We start from the raw sequence: 15,746 nt of genomic DNA on the forward strand, positions 1-15,746 counted from the left end.
GAGAAGGTGAGAACGTCTCGACGCCCAAATCGGTGTGATGGCAGGGCGCCCCCTGCCGGTGGTTCCTACCCTTGTACTTGCTCAGTTACAACAAACAATTAAAATGAAACTGCATCAAGACAATGAATTTAAATCAAATCAAAACATACATCTCGTCATATGTTGTTGATTAATTATATTTCTTAAAATATGCATTTCCCCCCACAGGAAATGAAAAGATCGATGTATTAAATATAAAGACAACAACAAATAATTATTTATTTTGAGCGCCTTCGAAAATTCTCAAGGTCATCTAACATGTCATTAATGAAAGAAAAACAATAAAAATAAACGTGATACAATCAAATCACATAGTTTGTGACCCTGGTCTACAAAAGCGCTCTATAAATATACATTTCTACTTACTTAGAGTTAACTATAATTATAAAACACCAAATAACAAAATATATGAATATTTACAAATCTGAAAATATGGCATTCAATTTCATTTTTAATAGATTATGTCAAGAGGAATTAGAATTTTTTTTTTTTTTTTAAAGATATTCTGCATCGTTTTATCTCGGGTCTTGATGTGAAGGGTTCCTTTTTTGCACAACACCACCACCCAGTGGTCAAAAGGTAGATCTTGTAAACTATTAAAATAAAATAATTAAAACGTCTGAGCGACGAAACGAAAAACGAAGCGAACAGTTTATTTTTAGTTAGACACAAACAAAACACTCAAAACATGATAGAGCCAAGTAGTTACACTTTATTCACTATTAACCAGTGCAGTGTTGTGTTGGACTGTTGTGTATCGATGGCAATCAGTATTTTCATGTAAATGTAATATTTCCCAGATTATCTTCTTAACTGTGGTTCTATGAGTGTGGGCGCCATTTACACTTTTTAGACTCAGAGAAGTGGTCTGCTTGACCAAACATGTCTACACATTTATAGAACCACAATTACAAAGGTAATCTGTGGAATCTACAGTATGACATTCATGCTCTGCCCTCTATTGGCTGTCGCTATTGGTTACATCTAGTGATGGTCTGATGAAGCTTTATGAAGCAGTGTCATAATTTTAAGAGTCCACTAGATGGCGGTCTCTGCACTGCAATATTTGTTGTTAATACCCTTTGCCTTCAAACCAGCATCAATTCTTACAGGTACATTTGCTCAAAGTCAGTGGTTTTGTAGGATTCTAGTGATGTGTACGATCAACCAATTATATCAAACAGGTGCTAATGATCATAAATTTCAAGTAGGTTGAAACACAGTCATTAAGAGAAAGAGATACAGCTGTATCTAAAAAGCCATTCCTTAGACATGGAAACAAGGCCGAGCGACTCAACTATGAATGAAAGCATAAGAACTGGGGTGCTCTTGACTGTTGATTCAAAATTGAAATATTTGGTTGTAACCGAAGGTGTTTGTTCACTGAAAGGCTGGAGAGCGCTACAGTAATGAGTGTCTACAGGCAACAACGAAACATGGTCCTTGCAAGTTTGGGGCTGCATTTCTGCAAATGGAGTTGGAGATTCAAAAACTGTGTGCAAGTGTATCTAGAAGAATTGATGCTGTTTTGAAGGCAAAGGGTAGTAACCCCAAATATTGATTTTATTGACCTTTCTCTTCTGTTCATTCACTGCATTTTGTTCATTGATGAAAATAAACTAATACAACTTCCGTTTTTTAAAGCATTCTTAGTTTACAGGATTTTTTCACACCTGCCTAAAACTTTTGCACAGTACTGTATATATATATATATATATATATAAATATATATACACATACATATATACTGTATATACAGTATATTTACTATTTTTCAAGTGAAATCGACTGAAGCAACCAATCACAATATCAAATACGTTAGAGTATGTTTTCTCCTGTTGACTCAAACCGTCAGTTCCTCTTCAGAGATCATCATCCTCCCTGATTTATATGAGGATATGGATGAACGCCTATTCATCCGTGGCCATGGGCTCTTTTCTGATGTTGCATGTAGATGAGTTAGGTGGACTTCTAGCCTCTGCGCTGTTGTGAATACCGTAGCCAAAGTAGATCGAGAAACCTTCAAACAGAAGCGTTAATTGGTAGGCTGGCCAATATTTATAGAATTGATTTTGAAGAGAAATACCGAGAGCCATCCAGATGGCGAAACGTATCCATGTTCCTCTGTCCAGCTGCATCATCAGGAAGATGTTGATGAACATGCTGGCAAGAGGAACGAAGGGCAGGAGAGGAACCTGACAGCAGCAACCTTCCATTAAATTACTATCACCACAAATATGTACAGCCAGCATTGATTTTATCACTGTAGAATTATAAAAATGAACTTTTAAAACAAAATTCTCAAAGACAAAAACACAACGGGACGTTTCTACTGTAGGAAATGTGAATGGGGAGTTCAACTTCACATACAAGAGTTAATTCTAACAAGAAAAGAACAACACTTTGGCACCTTTAACACAAGTTTGGCTTTGCTCTGTGGCTGTCTCCACACCACAAACACAACAATGAGGCAGATCCCAAAGATGACGCCAAGGACACAGAGAGACCAGGAGGTCCAACCTCCTTGAACAGCCACCAGGCTGAAGCAGCACATCAGCACGCCTGCAAGTGAAAGAACTTATTGCTCCAGAAGTTCCTCCAATGGGAGTTCTTCACTCACCCAACAGACTGGTACAAATATTGACAGTGAACCCGGAGAGAGTTGACGGTTCTGTGTTCAAGGGGCAGATCAAGTTTTTCACCGTGAAATGATGGGCAGTGTGATGCAGAATGTTGGAGTGCTGGATCTCTTCTGAACTGGACTGGCTAGGCTGGTACCTTCCCAAAGGGCAGGGTCAAAACACTGTGGCAAAGTGACTTGACCGAAAGGGATACCTGATGATGAGCACACATGCAGCAACCAGAGTGTAGACCAGCAAACTCCCTAAGGACATGAGATCCACCAGGTTCCTTAGGTCAAAAAGAAAGGCCATGGCAGCTGAGGAAAAAAAAAGAGAAGAGCTTCACTAACCTTTATGAGTTTGATTACACAAGGAATTACAAACATTACTTCTAAATTACTTCTTTATTATTATTTTTTGCTTTACTAAATATGCTGATGTTATGTTCCAAACATGTATGAACAATAATAATATTGATAAATAATAAATAATAATAATACAATGAAAACATAAAAAATAATACAAAGGAAGGGGGTAAAGAAAACCCTTTGTAACCGTGGTTCTACGATGCTCATGACGCCCACTATAGGCTATTGCTATGGGTTACCTCTTGATTATATAAGGGTGGCTTACTTCCCGCTGCTGGTTGGCGAGTTTTTCAATTTTTCTCTGCAATGAGGTAACCCATGGCTATTGCCTGTAGAGGGCAGAGCACTCATGAAGTAGAACTACTACTTTTTTACTGGGTAAAACTAATGACAAAATCCAAATAAATAGATAGATCAATAAATAAAAATCTATAAAATCTAACAATAAACAAAACATTAGAAAAGAGTTTAAAGAGAAACAAGATTTTTTTTTAAGACATGAAGTCCTTCTCAAAAAGCAGTGTTTACACAAACACAGTTAGTGTGTTGAGACCAACGGCTCACCTGCCACAACACTGGACATCAATGTTGCTGTAAGCGGGGTTTTGGTGCCAGAGTGTATTTTAGCCAAAGGCTTGAAGAGCAGGCCGTCCTGTGCCATGGCCCAGATCACTCTGGGTGTTGTCAACATTTCTCCAAGTAGACTAGTGGAGCAGACAAATTAGACTTCTAGTGTTGATACACACCAGACGGTAACACATGGAAAATATTATTCTTGGTTTGGAAGTGTAAATTGATAAACACAGGGGCCCCATAATTTGTTGCATTTCATAAAGACCACAAAAAGGTAATTTGAATAAAGATTAAGGGCTGAGACACAACAAGGGCCCATCTGACAACACCATGAACTCTTGACTCAAACAAAAATGTGTCGTACCTGGTGGAAAGTGCACACAAGGATCCAAATGTAGCCACGTATGCGATGCCGTCCCAGCCCACGTACTTGAAGGCCACTGGCAGTGGGCTTCTTTTGTCCAACAGATAGTACGGCATCATGACTGAAAGAGCGGCCGACACGCCGAAATATGCCACAAAGCATATGAATAGTGATGCCATAATCCCAACAGGGATGGCTCTCTTTGGATTCTTCACCTCCTCACCTGAAGAAGAGCAGAAGCAAGAAGCTTAACTTTCTTCTTCAAACCTTCATGGTAGAAAATGTAACAAGTTGTGAGTTACTAATCTAATATTTGCACATTAGTTTGTTTTTAGTTCCTAAAAAGTTTGCAATAACAGATGGTGTAGTCAAATGCTAATGCTAAAACCTTGGTGAACACAGAAGCTTACTGATGAGGATGACGGACAGACCCTAATCACTTGTTTTTCATTGAATAATAAACAACAGAGTTCCTTAATGTGGGAATTATAAAGGTTATTAATCTACAAATGTCCATGAGATTGGCTCTATTGATCTAGCTTTCACTTCCATGCTGACATCTGTGCCTGTACGATGATTTCTGGAAGCATAAGGGGAGATAAAGAAGAAGATGAACGGTCTGTCGTTGACAGGAGGCTGACCCCTCTAGGTATGTCAAGGTTCCGGGAGTAGCATCCCAGTTTTTGGCACCAGAGTGCAGAGCGTTCTGTTGACACTACATGCTCTTCATGCAACACACTTTTCCATGCCCCCTCATCCTTCATCAGCTCCTGAGACATCATGGAACTGAGAAGGACTCCCTGAAGGCAAGGGTGCACGTGCGATGAAAGCCAAGCTCATCCAAGAGGTTCAAAAGCAATCAACTGGACTGTGTAGAGTTCTAGGAAGATGTTTCGATCCTCATCCAAGAAGCTTCTTCTGTTCCAAATGAGCTGGGGTTAGTATATTTCCTGCTAGGGGCAGGAGCAGAGAACAAGAGGGAGGTGTTGAACAATGCATGGGCTGAAACCCATCAGGGTGATTGGCCAGGTGATGTTGGTAGAAACCCATTAATGTGCTTAGGGTCTGGTGAGGGTCGTTAACACCTGGCGAGGGTTGTTGACCCTCACTGTCCTGCAAGGTGGGACCATCACATGTTCCCTGTTGAGGTTCCTTGACGACTTTTCTAAGGGGGAGAGTTAAGAACTGCATTGTAAGTAGCTGAATGGTTATGCTATAAGCCCCCACCTCTGTTGAGTAATGTCCCTTCTAGGGCTTAAGTTACAGGCAATCAAAAAAATGCCATGCTTTACCGCTCTTTCCAGCTATCAATGTCTAACATGCTAGTTCTGTTAGACCCATGGCCCTTCTGAGTGTGGAAAAGAAGACCTGGCTTTGGATGGACCATCATCAGCTTTCTCTCAGAGCTCAGCACATGCCATGTGTCCTGAACCTGAAAGCAGACAGACTGTCTAGGGGTCTACTCAGAATGAATGGGTTCTGTCCAATCGAGTGACTGCAAGAAGAATTGTAGGTGTTCTCTTTGGTTCTTCCTCAAGGCCTGGTAAACATCTGCTGGGTTTGTCGCTTTGGCCAAACGGAATGGCTAATCAGGCTGTGTCTCCTCCTCACACTTGGTCAGAGGGTCTAATGATTGATGGTGGCGGGGACTAGGATCAAGGAACCCTTGATACATTGGTGAACAACCTTGTTTCGTCCGGACAGGAGCTTTATACCTCAACATGGGGGACATTTTCTTGCTGGTGTGCAAGCAGGTCCTTAGACCCAAGCTCCTCTTTAGTGTCCGCTGTCTTATCTCTATACAGCACTTGCTGGATAGTGGAAAGGAAATCGCGACACTGAGGGTTTTCTTTTCAGCCAAAGCTGCGAGGCAGGCCAGATCTCGTTTTCACCCCATGGTTGCTCAGTTTTTGCGGGTAACCTGCAGGCCATCTTAACTAAACTGTAAACTGTCTTTCTCTTGGAGTTGTGACGTTGTTTTTGTCTTTGCGCCTGAATCAATCATTCCATTGGTTCTCCTGTCATCCTTCCTGATAACAACTCGCAAATAAAAAGGGCAATAATAAAAAATACAACTTAAAAAAAAATAAAAAATTGAATGATAAAATTCACAACATTTTATATTTAAGATTAATAATGTAATGTTCTACTTGTGGCCTAACTTTAACCAGACACTAACTTTAAAGTAGAAGTATTTAAGATCACCCTTTATCCTACATGGCCTTTAAAAATAAAGCAGAGTGCAGTTATAAAATAATTAAAATCAAGTTTTAAATTCAACAAAGAAAAAAGATATAAATATATACAATTAAAAAACACACATTTTAAAGCAACACCGATGTTCATGAAATGACAAAAGCTTTAACGAAAACGAATGACCTGTAGTTGCAATAGAGTCGAACCCAATGAAGGCGTAGATGCAAGATGCAGCACCAGAGAGAACTCCGCTCCAGCCAAACGGCAGAAATCCGCCTTTTCCCAAACTTTCCTCAGACACCATTGTGTCAGTGAAGCTGCAGGTGAGATCGGACATGTTGGATCTCCACTGATTCATCTCAGGATTTTCGTCCCCTACTTGAGACTGGAGTTACAGGTGGCGTTGAGGATCTCTTCCGGGTTCAGACTCCAGTTTTCCAGGTCTCCTTTGATGAAGCCAGAGATAATGATGGACAGCAGCACCAGAACGTTGATGCAGGTGAAGACTTTGGTGACCATTGCCGATTCTTTCACACCAAACGCCAACAGCCCTGAATTGACCGGCGAGTTCAGCAAACCGTTGATTCAAAAACAAACTTAGATGCCACTTACCTGTCAGTAAGAAGATGATTAAAACTGCAAAGATGTCCGGGTACTCAGCCAGGGTTCCCAGGGCGTTCATGGACATGTACTGTCGGCAGAATGCCTCAATATGTCTTCCAATAACCTCATCAAATGTTGCGCTCCAAGCTCTCGCCACACTGGAGGTCCCTGAGGAGACTCATATTACACCCTGGTTCTTGGGCAACCGAGAAAGAGACTTACCAATGAGACAAGACAGGATAAGGGTCCAGCCGGTGATGAAGGCCCAGAGCTCTCCAATCGTTACATAACTATAGAGATAGGCAGATCCAGTTTTAGGAACCCGTGCGCCAAACTCAGCAAAGCAGAGTCCAGCTAGGATGGAAGGAAAGGCAGCTATGAGGAAAGAGAGGACGATTGCAGGTCCGGAATCTTCCCTGGCAACCAGCCCTGCAAGCACGTAAACACCTGAGCCTAGAGTGCTGCCAACACCCAGACCCACGAGGTCAGAGGTATTTAGACACCGAGACAGGCGGGAATCCTCAGTGTTGTAGTCGACAACCTTGACACGCAGAAGCTGCTGACGGATTTCTTTCAATCCGGTCAGGATCATTGTGAGGACAGACGATCTTAACAACCAGAAAAAAAAAAGTTAATGGTTGTTCGATTAAAAACTACAACATCTTTTGTTCCTCTACACACTTTGAAAGTCTGACTTAAAAAGTGAAAACCAAATTGAAAGCTTGGGCCTCATGTACTTAGAAGGCACATTCACAAAAAAGTGGTGTTTGTTTGTTTCATGTTCATTCATGTTTATATGCATCAAGAATGAAACAAGAGTGGTATCTGAGATACTTGTTGTTCAAACAAACACATGAACTGAAGAGATCCATTGAATTATTAGATTAACAGGAGACAACAGGCACGCTCTCCCAGCGGGACACCAGGGAATCAGAAAACTTGAAAGAACAATTGCTTGGAAGTGGTAAATAAACAACATACTCTGGATTGTTCCTAGATTGGATTGTTCCGTGTTTGTTAATAGTATCCTCCCTCTATCTTTAAGCCATCAATCTGTGAAGACCATTTTTAAGTCATACTGGACTCCGCTTTCATAACCACTAGTTTGCCCAGATTTCAGACGGGGGAGAACTTTACAAAGTAATAGGTTCATAACATCGTCATAATGAGGGACTTTCTGCATCTTGGAGAGGAAGACTTCAACATTTGTCAGGAAAGTTTTCACTTTAAGTGTAAAATACACCCTATCCACAATTATCAATTTACTACCCAGAACTACCAATAAAATTCGACCAACTCAAAATAAAATCTTAAAACTAATTAAAGACGGAAGACTGTCCTGATCATTATTGGTCCAAGAAGAGGGAGCCAGCGCATATGCATCTGCAACACCAGTAAAACGCAGCTTTTCCAAGATATCTTGTCCTTTTTTACTTAAAGTCTTTCCCTCTAGTCCATTGAAACTTTTTTTTTAACACCGTTTCAGTGGTCCTTTTTGAATTATATTTATCCAGCTAGCATGTTTAAGCCCAAGTATCTCCAACATGGCCGTGCGTCCAGCTTCAAAGCAAATTCTTAACTTAGGGCAAAATCCTTTATCCATTTGAGGCATTTCCACTCTTATTTTTATTCTTAATACATCAGAACTTTTTCCTATAAAAGTACGTACGACACTTTTTTTTTACACAAAAATAGTACGTGTGGCCCCAAAGTGTCAGGGTTGAACCAGTGACTCCATAAAATACTGAACCTCATGTAACACATTTTACCATGACACAACTTATTTCTGAACTTTCTTCCAACACAGCTTATAAACAGTCTTTCAATCAACAACAGTTTCTGAAGACATGACTGCTGTTTGGGCAAGTAAATGGAAACACTTATAAAGACAAGAATAAACCCTCAGGATATTTAGTTTAATTGTCTCGTTAAAATGTTTAATTCTGTATATATAGATTTTAAAGTCTTAAAGATTAGAAATACTCACCAAAAAACGGCTTTGCTCTGCACCAACAGTGAAAATACTTTTTAAGTTCAGCAGTTCTTCATTAAGTAAGTAAGTAAGTAAGTTAGTAATATTTGTAGAGCGCTTTTCTACCAGAGCGGACCACCCCCAAGTGTTGATTTAACAAGTGACCAACAAGCCTTTTGTTTTAACCAACTATTCAGTCTGACGCACAAATAGACAAATAACATGGCAGCTGTACAAAAGCTGAAAACCTCTCCCCAATTGGTAACCACATTCATAAAATACATTCAGGTTTGTATATTGAGTGTTTGCCCAAACTGGTGGTTCCGGCTCAAGGTGTGTCCTTGGTAAAACAATTACAAAATCTCACCCTTGAGTCTGGCTTTGGCACCAACATTTCTGGGTTTAACCAAGGACATTGTGACTCCTCATTAAATCCAATAGCTAGCATCTGCCTTAACTTGACTTCTATCACGCTTTCGTGAGCTTGAAGGACATGATAACATCGCTGATGGACAACCTTTTCCAGCCAGGGCATTACTACACACTGAGGAAAACAAAAATCTCAAGATGATGCCAGAAAGTCTTTGCTCGTAGACGAGATCTGCGTAAGTCGGGGGATCTGCTGAAATAGGTGTAATAGTGAGCTGAGCTGCTTCAAAATCAGCTGGGTGTTTGAAGCCAAGTGAGCACTTTTGAGATACTCGTGTTATTATTGCCTTTTATACTTTTGACACATCATGCTTGTAGAATCACAGCTTTACACAACCCTACATGAACTCATACTTGGCTGTCGGGACTAGTATCAGCACCCATTCACTGGTATTCAACTCTCTAGGCTGTGCACGTTGGTTGTAGGTCGCCTGTTGTGAGTTTGAACTGGGTCTCAATCTATTCTCTGTTCTATCTATCTGGTCTATGCGGTAATGGTGTTTGGCTTTTAAGTGGTAATTATTTTGATGCTGGAGCCAACGTTTTCTTCTACCCCTAGAGTTCGGGTTCAGAAGCAGATAAAATAGTGGACAGGCTGGTCCTACTAGACACATGGAATTGAGTTTGACAAGTATTCAGTTCTTCGTAGTTATCAAAACCTTGTGAACTAGGACGATAGAACTACCTGAGTTGACTTACGTTGGGCAAATAATGGCTTTATGGGTGGTACTCTCCATGACTACTATATAAAGGCTGGTTTGCCTTCCCCCCTACGGAGGCCATTGTGCCCATGGGCTCATCTTCCCAGTGCCACTGTCATGATATATGGTCAGGTGTTAGCACAGTATTAACACAACTACAGTATTCACACAAGCATGCACACTGGTGTCCATAACTCTGTCAGCAACCATACAGAAACAATCGATCACTGTGTACAGCGTGTTACAGTATTCACAAATGGGAAGTGATGATGTTTTGACGGATGTGACGTATCACGACCAAATATATATATATATATATATATAAAACAATGTTTGACTTTAATTTAAAACAGTTAAATCTCATTCATTTATGTTATACCTACATACCTTCTACTTGTTCAACAGACAACGGGTAGAGGAAAACAAAAACATTCTCACCACACTACAAGTTTGCCTGCATCCTCCACCATATGTGACTAAAAAGTAAAGTAGTCTTTGCTCGACCAAACCAAAAAAATATTTAATGAAGATCACAATCTCTACTTTAAGAACACATGTTAGTTCCATCTTTCTTCCAGTCTTTGAATTCAGCCTCTCTTATTCTGGTCACACCTGGTCCGTTAATGGAGTCTTAATTTCCCCAGCTTTGGGTTCTGGTTCAAAGTGTGTCCTGGGTGTTGTAGTTCTTTCAGGGTACCATATTGCTTTTCAATCCCTAAGACACAGAGAGGGAACGTAGGGGCTTTCTACCAGCAAGGCTCTTGTGACATCACAATACAAAGCTATTAAAACCAAATAGTGTCAAGATGTTCTGTAGAACCAACTTATCCAAAGTTAGGAAGGTATTGGTGGTGGTAGGAAGGACACAGGAATGATCTTAAGAGGAATTCTGTATTGAAAAATTGGCTAAAGCCAGTTTAAACACTAACATGAAGCTAGAGCAAAACAGAATTCAAACGCAGTGAAGTATCTCGCCGCTAAGGGTAATGTTTTAACAACATGGCCGAGCATAGATGTTCAGCTACATGCTCAAAGTTATGAAGGACTATAAATTAATTATGAATAAATACATGTATAAATGTATAAAAAAATATGTATAAATATGCTGGATAAGCAAACCACAATGTAATCTCTCTCAAGTCTAACAACTAGTATAAATACTCATGTGTCATCTGTCTGAGAATATAAACAATCGTAACGGTGGTTTGAAGTGTTAAGTTTGGAGTGTAAGGATGTCCGTGAAGGCATCGCGAGTCTCGGTTCGTGAAGAAGAAGACTCGTTCTAGACGAGGGAGTGTGTGTTCACTGTTTTTCACCGTTGTCTGCAGCCTGATCAGCATTATCAATAAAGTTGATAATCCTTTCATGCTCTCTCCTTCTCTCTCTCTCTCTCTGCGAACACTACACAATGTCTAAATAAAAAAAGAGAGTAAGCCTATTATACAATTACAAGTTACATTTTTACTAATAACAATGTGTCTTACTGTTGCAAATTTTGAAATAAATAAATATCTGCATCACGTTAAGCTAAAAATATTTTTTTAATAATTGCTGAAAAATGAAAATGAGTACTTGGGAATCAACTCCGAACAACTGAGTCCAGAGGTATCATACCACTGAGCCACATGAGCTGGTGTTATATCTGTCAGAATCACAGAGTTCAATCATTAGGGTCATGGTTGTTAAAAAAAAAATCAGTCTCATGCACATGAACAACACGGACAAGTTTGTTTGCTAAGATTTCAGAAAAGATTCTCCCAGTCTTCGTGCAGTGTCGAGGCTTTAGACCAGTTTCTGCAGGAGTGATAGTTTTGAGATCGACATCGATTGCTTTAGTTTGTTTCGCCTGTTTAAGCAATCACTGCCTTAGACTGATGTTCGACCCACTTGATTTACAACAAAATGTAAAAAATGACAAAATGTATAAATAGTAAGTAAGTAGGTAAGTCATTTATATTTGTAGAGCGCTTTTTCAGACCATAAATAGAAGACAAAATGTATAAATAAAAGTCCAAATGTATAACTGACAAAATGTATATTTATATGTAAAAAAGATTCATTCTTTGACAAAAATTAATTTCAAAGTCATTTTTTATTTTGACATATTGATATTTATCCAAAGATTTATTTGTACGTTTATACGTTTTGTTACGTATTTATAATTTTTTTTTAACGTATTCATACATTTATTTATACACAAGTTATTTATCGTCCTTCATACATAGTTGGTCATGCATGTTCAACCCTAAACAACTGAACCGTAAGAACCGAGGTCCCTCCTCCTCTTATGGCAGTTCCACGTGAAAGTTATGGGATGCTACAGTATAATACTTCATCACATGACACAGATCTTGTCCTTGAGCTGAATGCTTTGTTTCTTAATGTTGAGAAGTTTTGAGAAAATGTGTTTTCTTCCATGAATGAATACTTGAAGCACGGCCAAGGAAAATGAATTATGACCACCTGACTGATCTTGTATCAAACTCCCTTTAAGGGTTGGGGTTGGCAGGTTGTGTCGCATTTTTGAATAAGCAAAATGCCGAATCCTCTTTAGAGATCATCATCCTCCGTAATGGATTTGGAGACTGTCTGCCTCTCCGAGGCCATTGGCTCTGATGATTCATGTGGGTTGGGTCGACTCCTGGCCTCTGCCATGTTGCGGATGCCGAAGTACATCAAGAAACCTCCAAACAAATGCTCATTTCCTCTGTCCAGCTGCATCATCAGGTAGATGTTGATGAACATGCTGGCAAGAGTAACGAAGGGCAGCAGAGGAACCTGACAGCAGTGACAACCTTTATTAACTTAATACCACCACAATTATCTTCCTGCAATAATTGCCAAAAACAGTAGTTTTAACGTCTACCTGACTTATTATGCTCATATCACTAAAGATATGTCTCAAGCATCACGGATCTATGATAATACGGATCTATATAAATAGACATTATAATAATAATGTATAATAAATAGACATTATAATAATAATGTCTATTTATATAGTGCCTTTCTAGACCAGGGTCACAAAGCTCTTTGACAGCCATTGTAGAATGTATCAAACGTTATACATTGTATTGAGTTATGCATGTTGATGAATAGATAAAGCTACACAATTTATCAAGTCAAGGTATGAGCAGTCAAGCAGTATATACGTATACAGTATGTATGGCTGGGCTGATTAGTATGCCAAGTCACGGTAACGAGCACTGTGTTTAGATAAAAAGTAATGTATCAGCATATGGGAAGGACGGTTGCTGAGGCCCTCGGGCTGACCTCTGCCACCGAGGCCCCACAAGGACCTCTAGATATGAGGAACCGATAACGCATGTTAAACTGTCTGTGACTGATGGACCACCTGACGAATTGGGGAACTGATGATGTATGTTGAACTGTCTGTGACTTGTGGAACTTTTCAATAAATTGACGCTGAAGTGTACAGGAGATCAGAGCTTAGTGAGCAGCCGCAGGAATGAGTTTGTGAACTCGTATTGGGCTGGCTAGGTTCTCCTCCTCGTCAGGCTGAATCTTGATTCTGACTTTGTGTGGTTCTTTTGGATTTATCATCGACCATTCTCTCCGAGGAGTCCTACTACGTCTATAGTCATTCGTGAATGACACCTTGCTAACAGAGGAAGCTTAAGTCACATCACCATTCACACAAACATTCACACATGCGCCAAGTCTGCCATCGGGGTAAAGTGTCTTGCTCAGGGACACAATGACACAAGCTTGTCTGGAGCTGGGATTGAACCTTTTGGACTGCAGGCAACCACTCTACCATCTGAGCTATGACGCCCCGATCATGATGCTCTTTTCAACATCAGAGAATCGATGGAAGACTTCACTCGGGACAGTTAGCAACGTCCCGTGAGTTCGTTTCCGGCTCCGCTTCAAATCGACTCGGACTCTGTGGAATATCGTCTGATCTCTCGGGTACCGGGCGATTTCCACAAGCGATCGAATAGGTCTGGAGTACAGTTTGAGAGGCACAGTCGCGTTTGCTCGGAAGAACTCTGAAGTCATCGGACGTGATCGATGTTTGATCGAAGTTACTCTCACTGAAAAGTGTGACGACACGTCAGCGCTGCCGTCTGCCCAGACCTCAACGAAAGGTGGTAAGATTTTTTCATTTCCTCTCTTTAATTCGGCTTTTACAACCGAGTTGAACGTGAGTGACAGCTGGTACCTGCTGTTTTCTTCAAAAGATCCCGCTCTGCGCGCCTGTCAGTGACGTGGCGTCATCAGTGACGTCATCGCTGAATGTAGGACTTCTGAATGTTCGCTCCATTACTAATTAATCCTTTATTCTTAATGATCTTTTCACAAGAGTTAATTTGGATTTATGGGGTAGCCTCGCCTCTCTGGTCGTGGGGGTGGTCTTGCTACAGTTTTTAGGGAGCGTTGTTCTGGCAAAGTGATTCAGACACAGGAATTCAATTCTTTTGACTTTCAGATGATCTTGGTTGGTTCTACAAGACCTTTCTATTGTGTGTCAATCTACCGCCCGCCTGGTCCTGCGGCGGTGTTCTTGAAAGACTTCAGTGACTTCTTATCTTCCATTATTCAAATGGAATCAGTTCCTATTCTTGGAGACTTTAATCTTCATGTTGACGACGTCACATCTTGCTCTGCTAAAGAACTTTTAACTTTAACAGAAGCCTTTAATTTTGAGCAACATGTTTCTGAACCCACTCATCAAAAAGGCCACATTTTTAGTTTTAGTCTTGGCCTGGACATTTCTAATGTATCTGTACATGATGTCCATCTGAGTGATCATTCTCTTGTCTTGTTTAACCTGGACTTCATCCCTGAACATAAGCCATTGAAAGTTAGGTCTCAGAGGTGTGTCATCTCAGCTGGTACTGCAGACAGTTTTTCTGCTATGTTTGACTCTCTTTCCTTTGATGACTGCCCAGACGTGGAAAGTTTGATTCACTGTTTCACTACTCATTGTGTGGAAATACTGGATCAAGTGGCACCTGTTAAACCGAACTGGAAAATTCAGAAAACACGATGCCCTTGGACAAATGAAGATCTCCTGAGTCTGAAGAGACTTTGTCGAAAGACTGAGCGTCTCTGGAAGTCCACTAAACTTGAGGTGTACATACTTCACCTCAGGGATCTGATGTCTTCTTACAATGAGATGGTAGAAACGGCTAGATCTGATTACATCAGAAAACTGGTAGCAGCAAATAAGAAAAACCCCAAAGTGTTGTTTGATACGATTAATTCTCTCGTGTCTTCTTCTCCTCAAATCACGCCTGTCTTCTGTGAAGCTGACAGCAATGCATTGTTGAGATTTTTCATTGACAAAATTAAATTGATCAAAGAGAAAATCTTTCCCCCTTTGTTTGGAACCTCTACTGTCTCTGAGCCCCTCTCCTCCTCTTGGTCTTCCTTCACTGCTGTATCTTTGGGTGATATTTCGGCACTAGTGAACAAGATCAAACCCTCCTCTTGCTCAGATGACCTCCTTCCTTGTAGGCTTTTTATCAAAGTATTTAATGTAATTGGCACCTGGGTTACTACTATGATGAACCTCTCCCTTTCCACAGGGGTTTTTCCCAATGCATTTAAACATGCCATTGTGGAGCCTCTGCTCAAAAAAACAGTCTTAGACCCAACTGACCTCAGTAATTTCAGGCCTATTTCCAAGCTCCCTTTCTTGTCCAAGGTCTTGGAGAAGGTGGTGTCTGAACAGCTGTCTTTGTTCCTGGAACAGAGCGACATCCATGGGAAGTTTCAGTCTGGCTTCCGTAAACATCACTCTTCGGAGACAGCTTTATTGAAAGTGTCCAGTGACATCATAATGTCGGCTGACTCTGGTAAATTCACTGTTCTGGTTCTTTTGGATCTGTCCTCAGCCTTTGACACAGTTGA

The 15,746-nt window shown here is 40.5% G+C and overlaps 1 protein-coding gene across 1 annotated transcript; it reads right to left on the reverse strand.

Moving 5' to 3' along the window:
- Positions 1 to 1,901: 1,901 nt before the first annotated feature.
- On the reverse strand, positions 1,902 to 7,356 carry LOC148075596 (high affinity cationic amino acid transporter 1-like). Its single transcript, XM_087795267.1, is given in 11 exon segments — positions 1,902 to 2,059; positions 2,126 to 2,234; positions 2,450 to 2,601; positions 2,660 to 2,805; positions 2,842 to 2,977; positions 3,593 to 3,732; positions 3,966 to 4,188; positions 6,345 to 6,478; positions 6,541 to 6,712; positions 6,774 to 6,932; positions 6,987 to 7,356. Coding segments are annotated over 11 exon segments (1,899 nt in total).
- Positions 7,357 to 15,746: the final 8,390 nt, after the last annotated feature.

This window comes from Callionymus lyra, chromosome 7 (assembly GCF_982586985.1).
Source record: "Callionymus lyra chromosome 7, fCalLyr1.hap1.1, whole genome shotgun sequence".
NCBI lineage: Eukaryota > Metazoa > Chordata > Actinopteri > Syngnathiformes > Callionymidae > Callionymus > Callionymus lyra.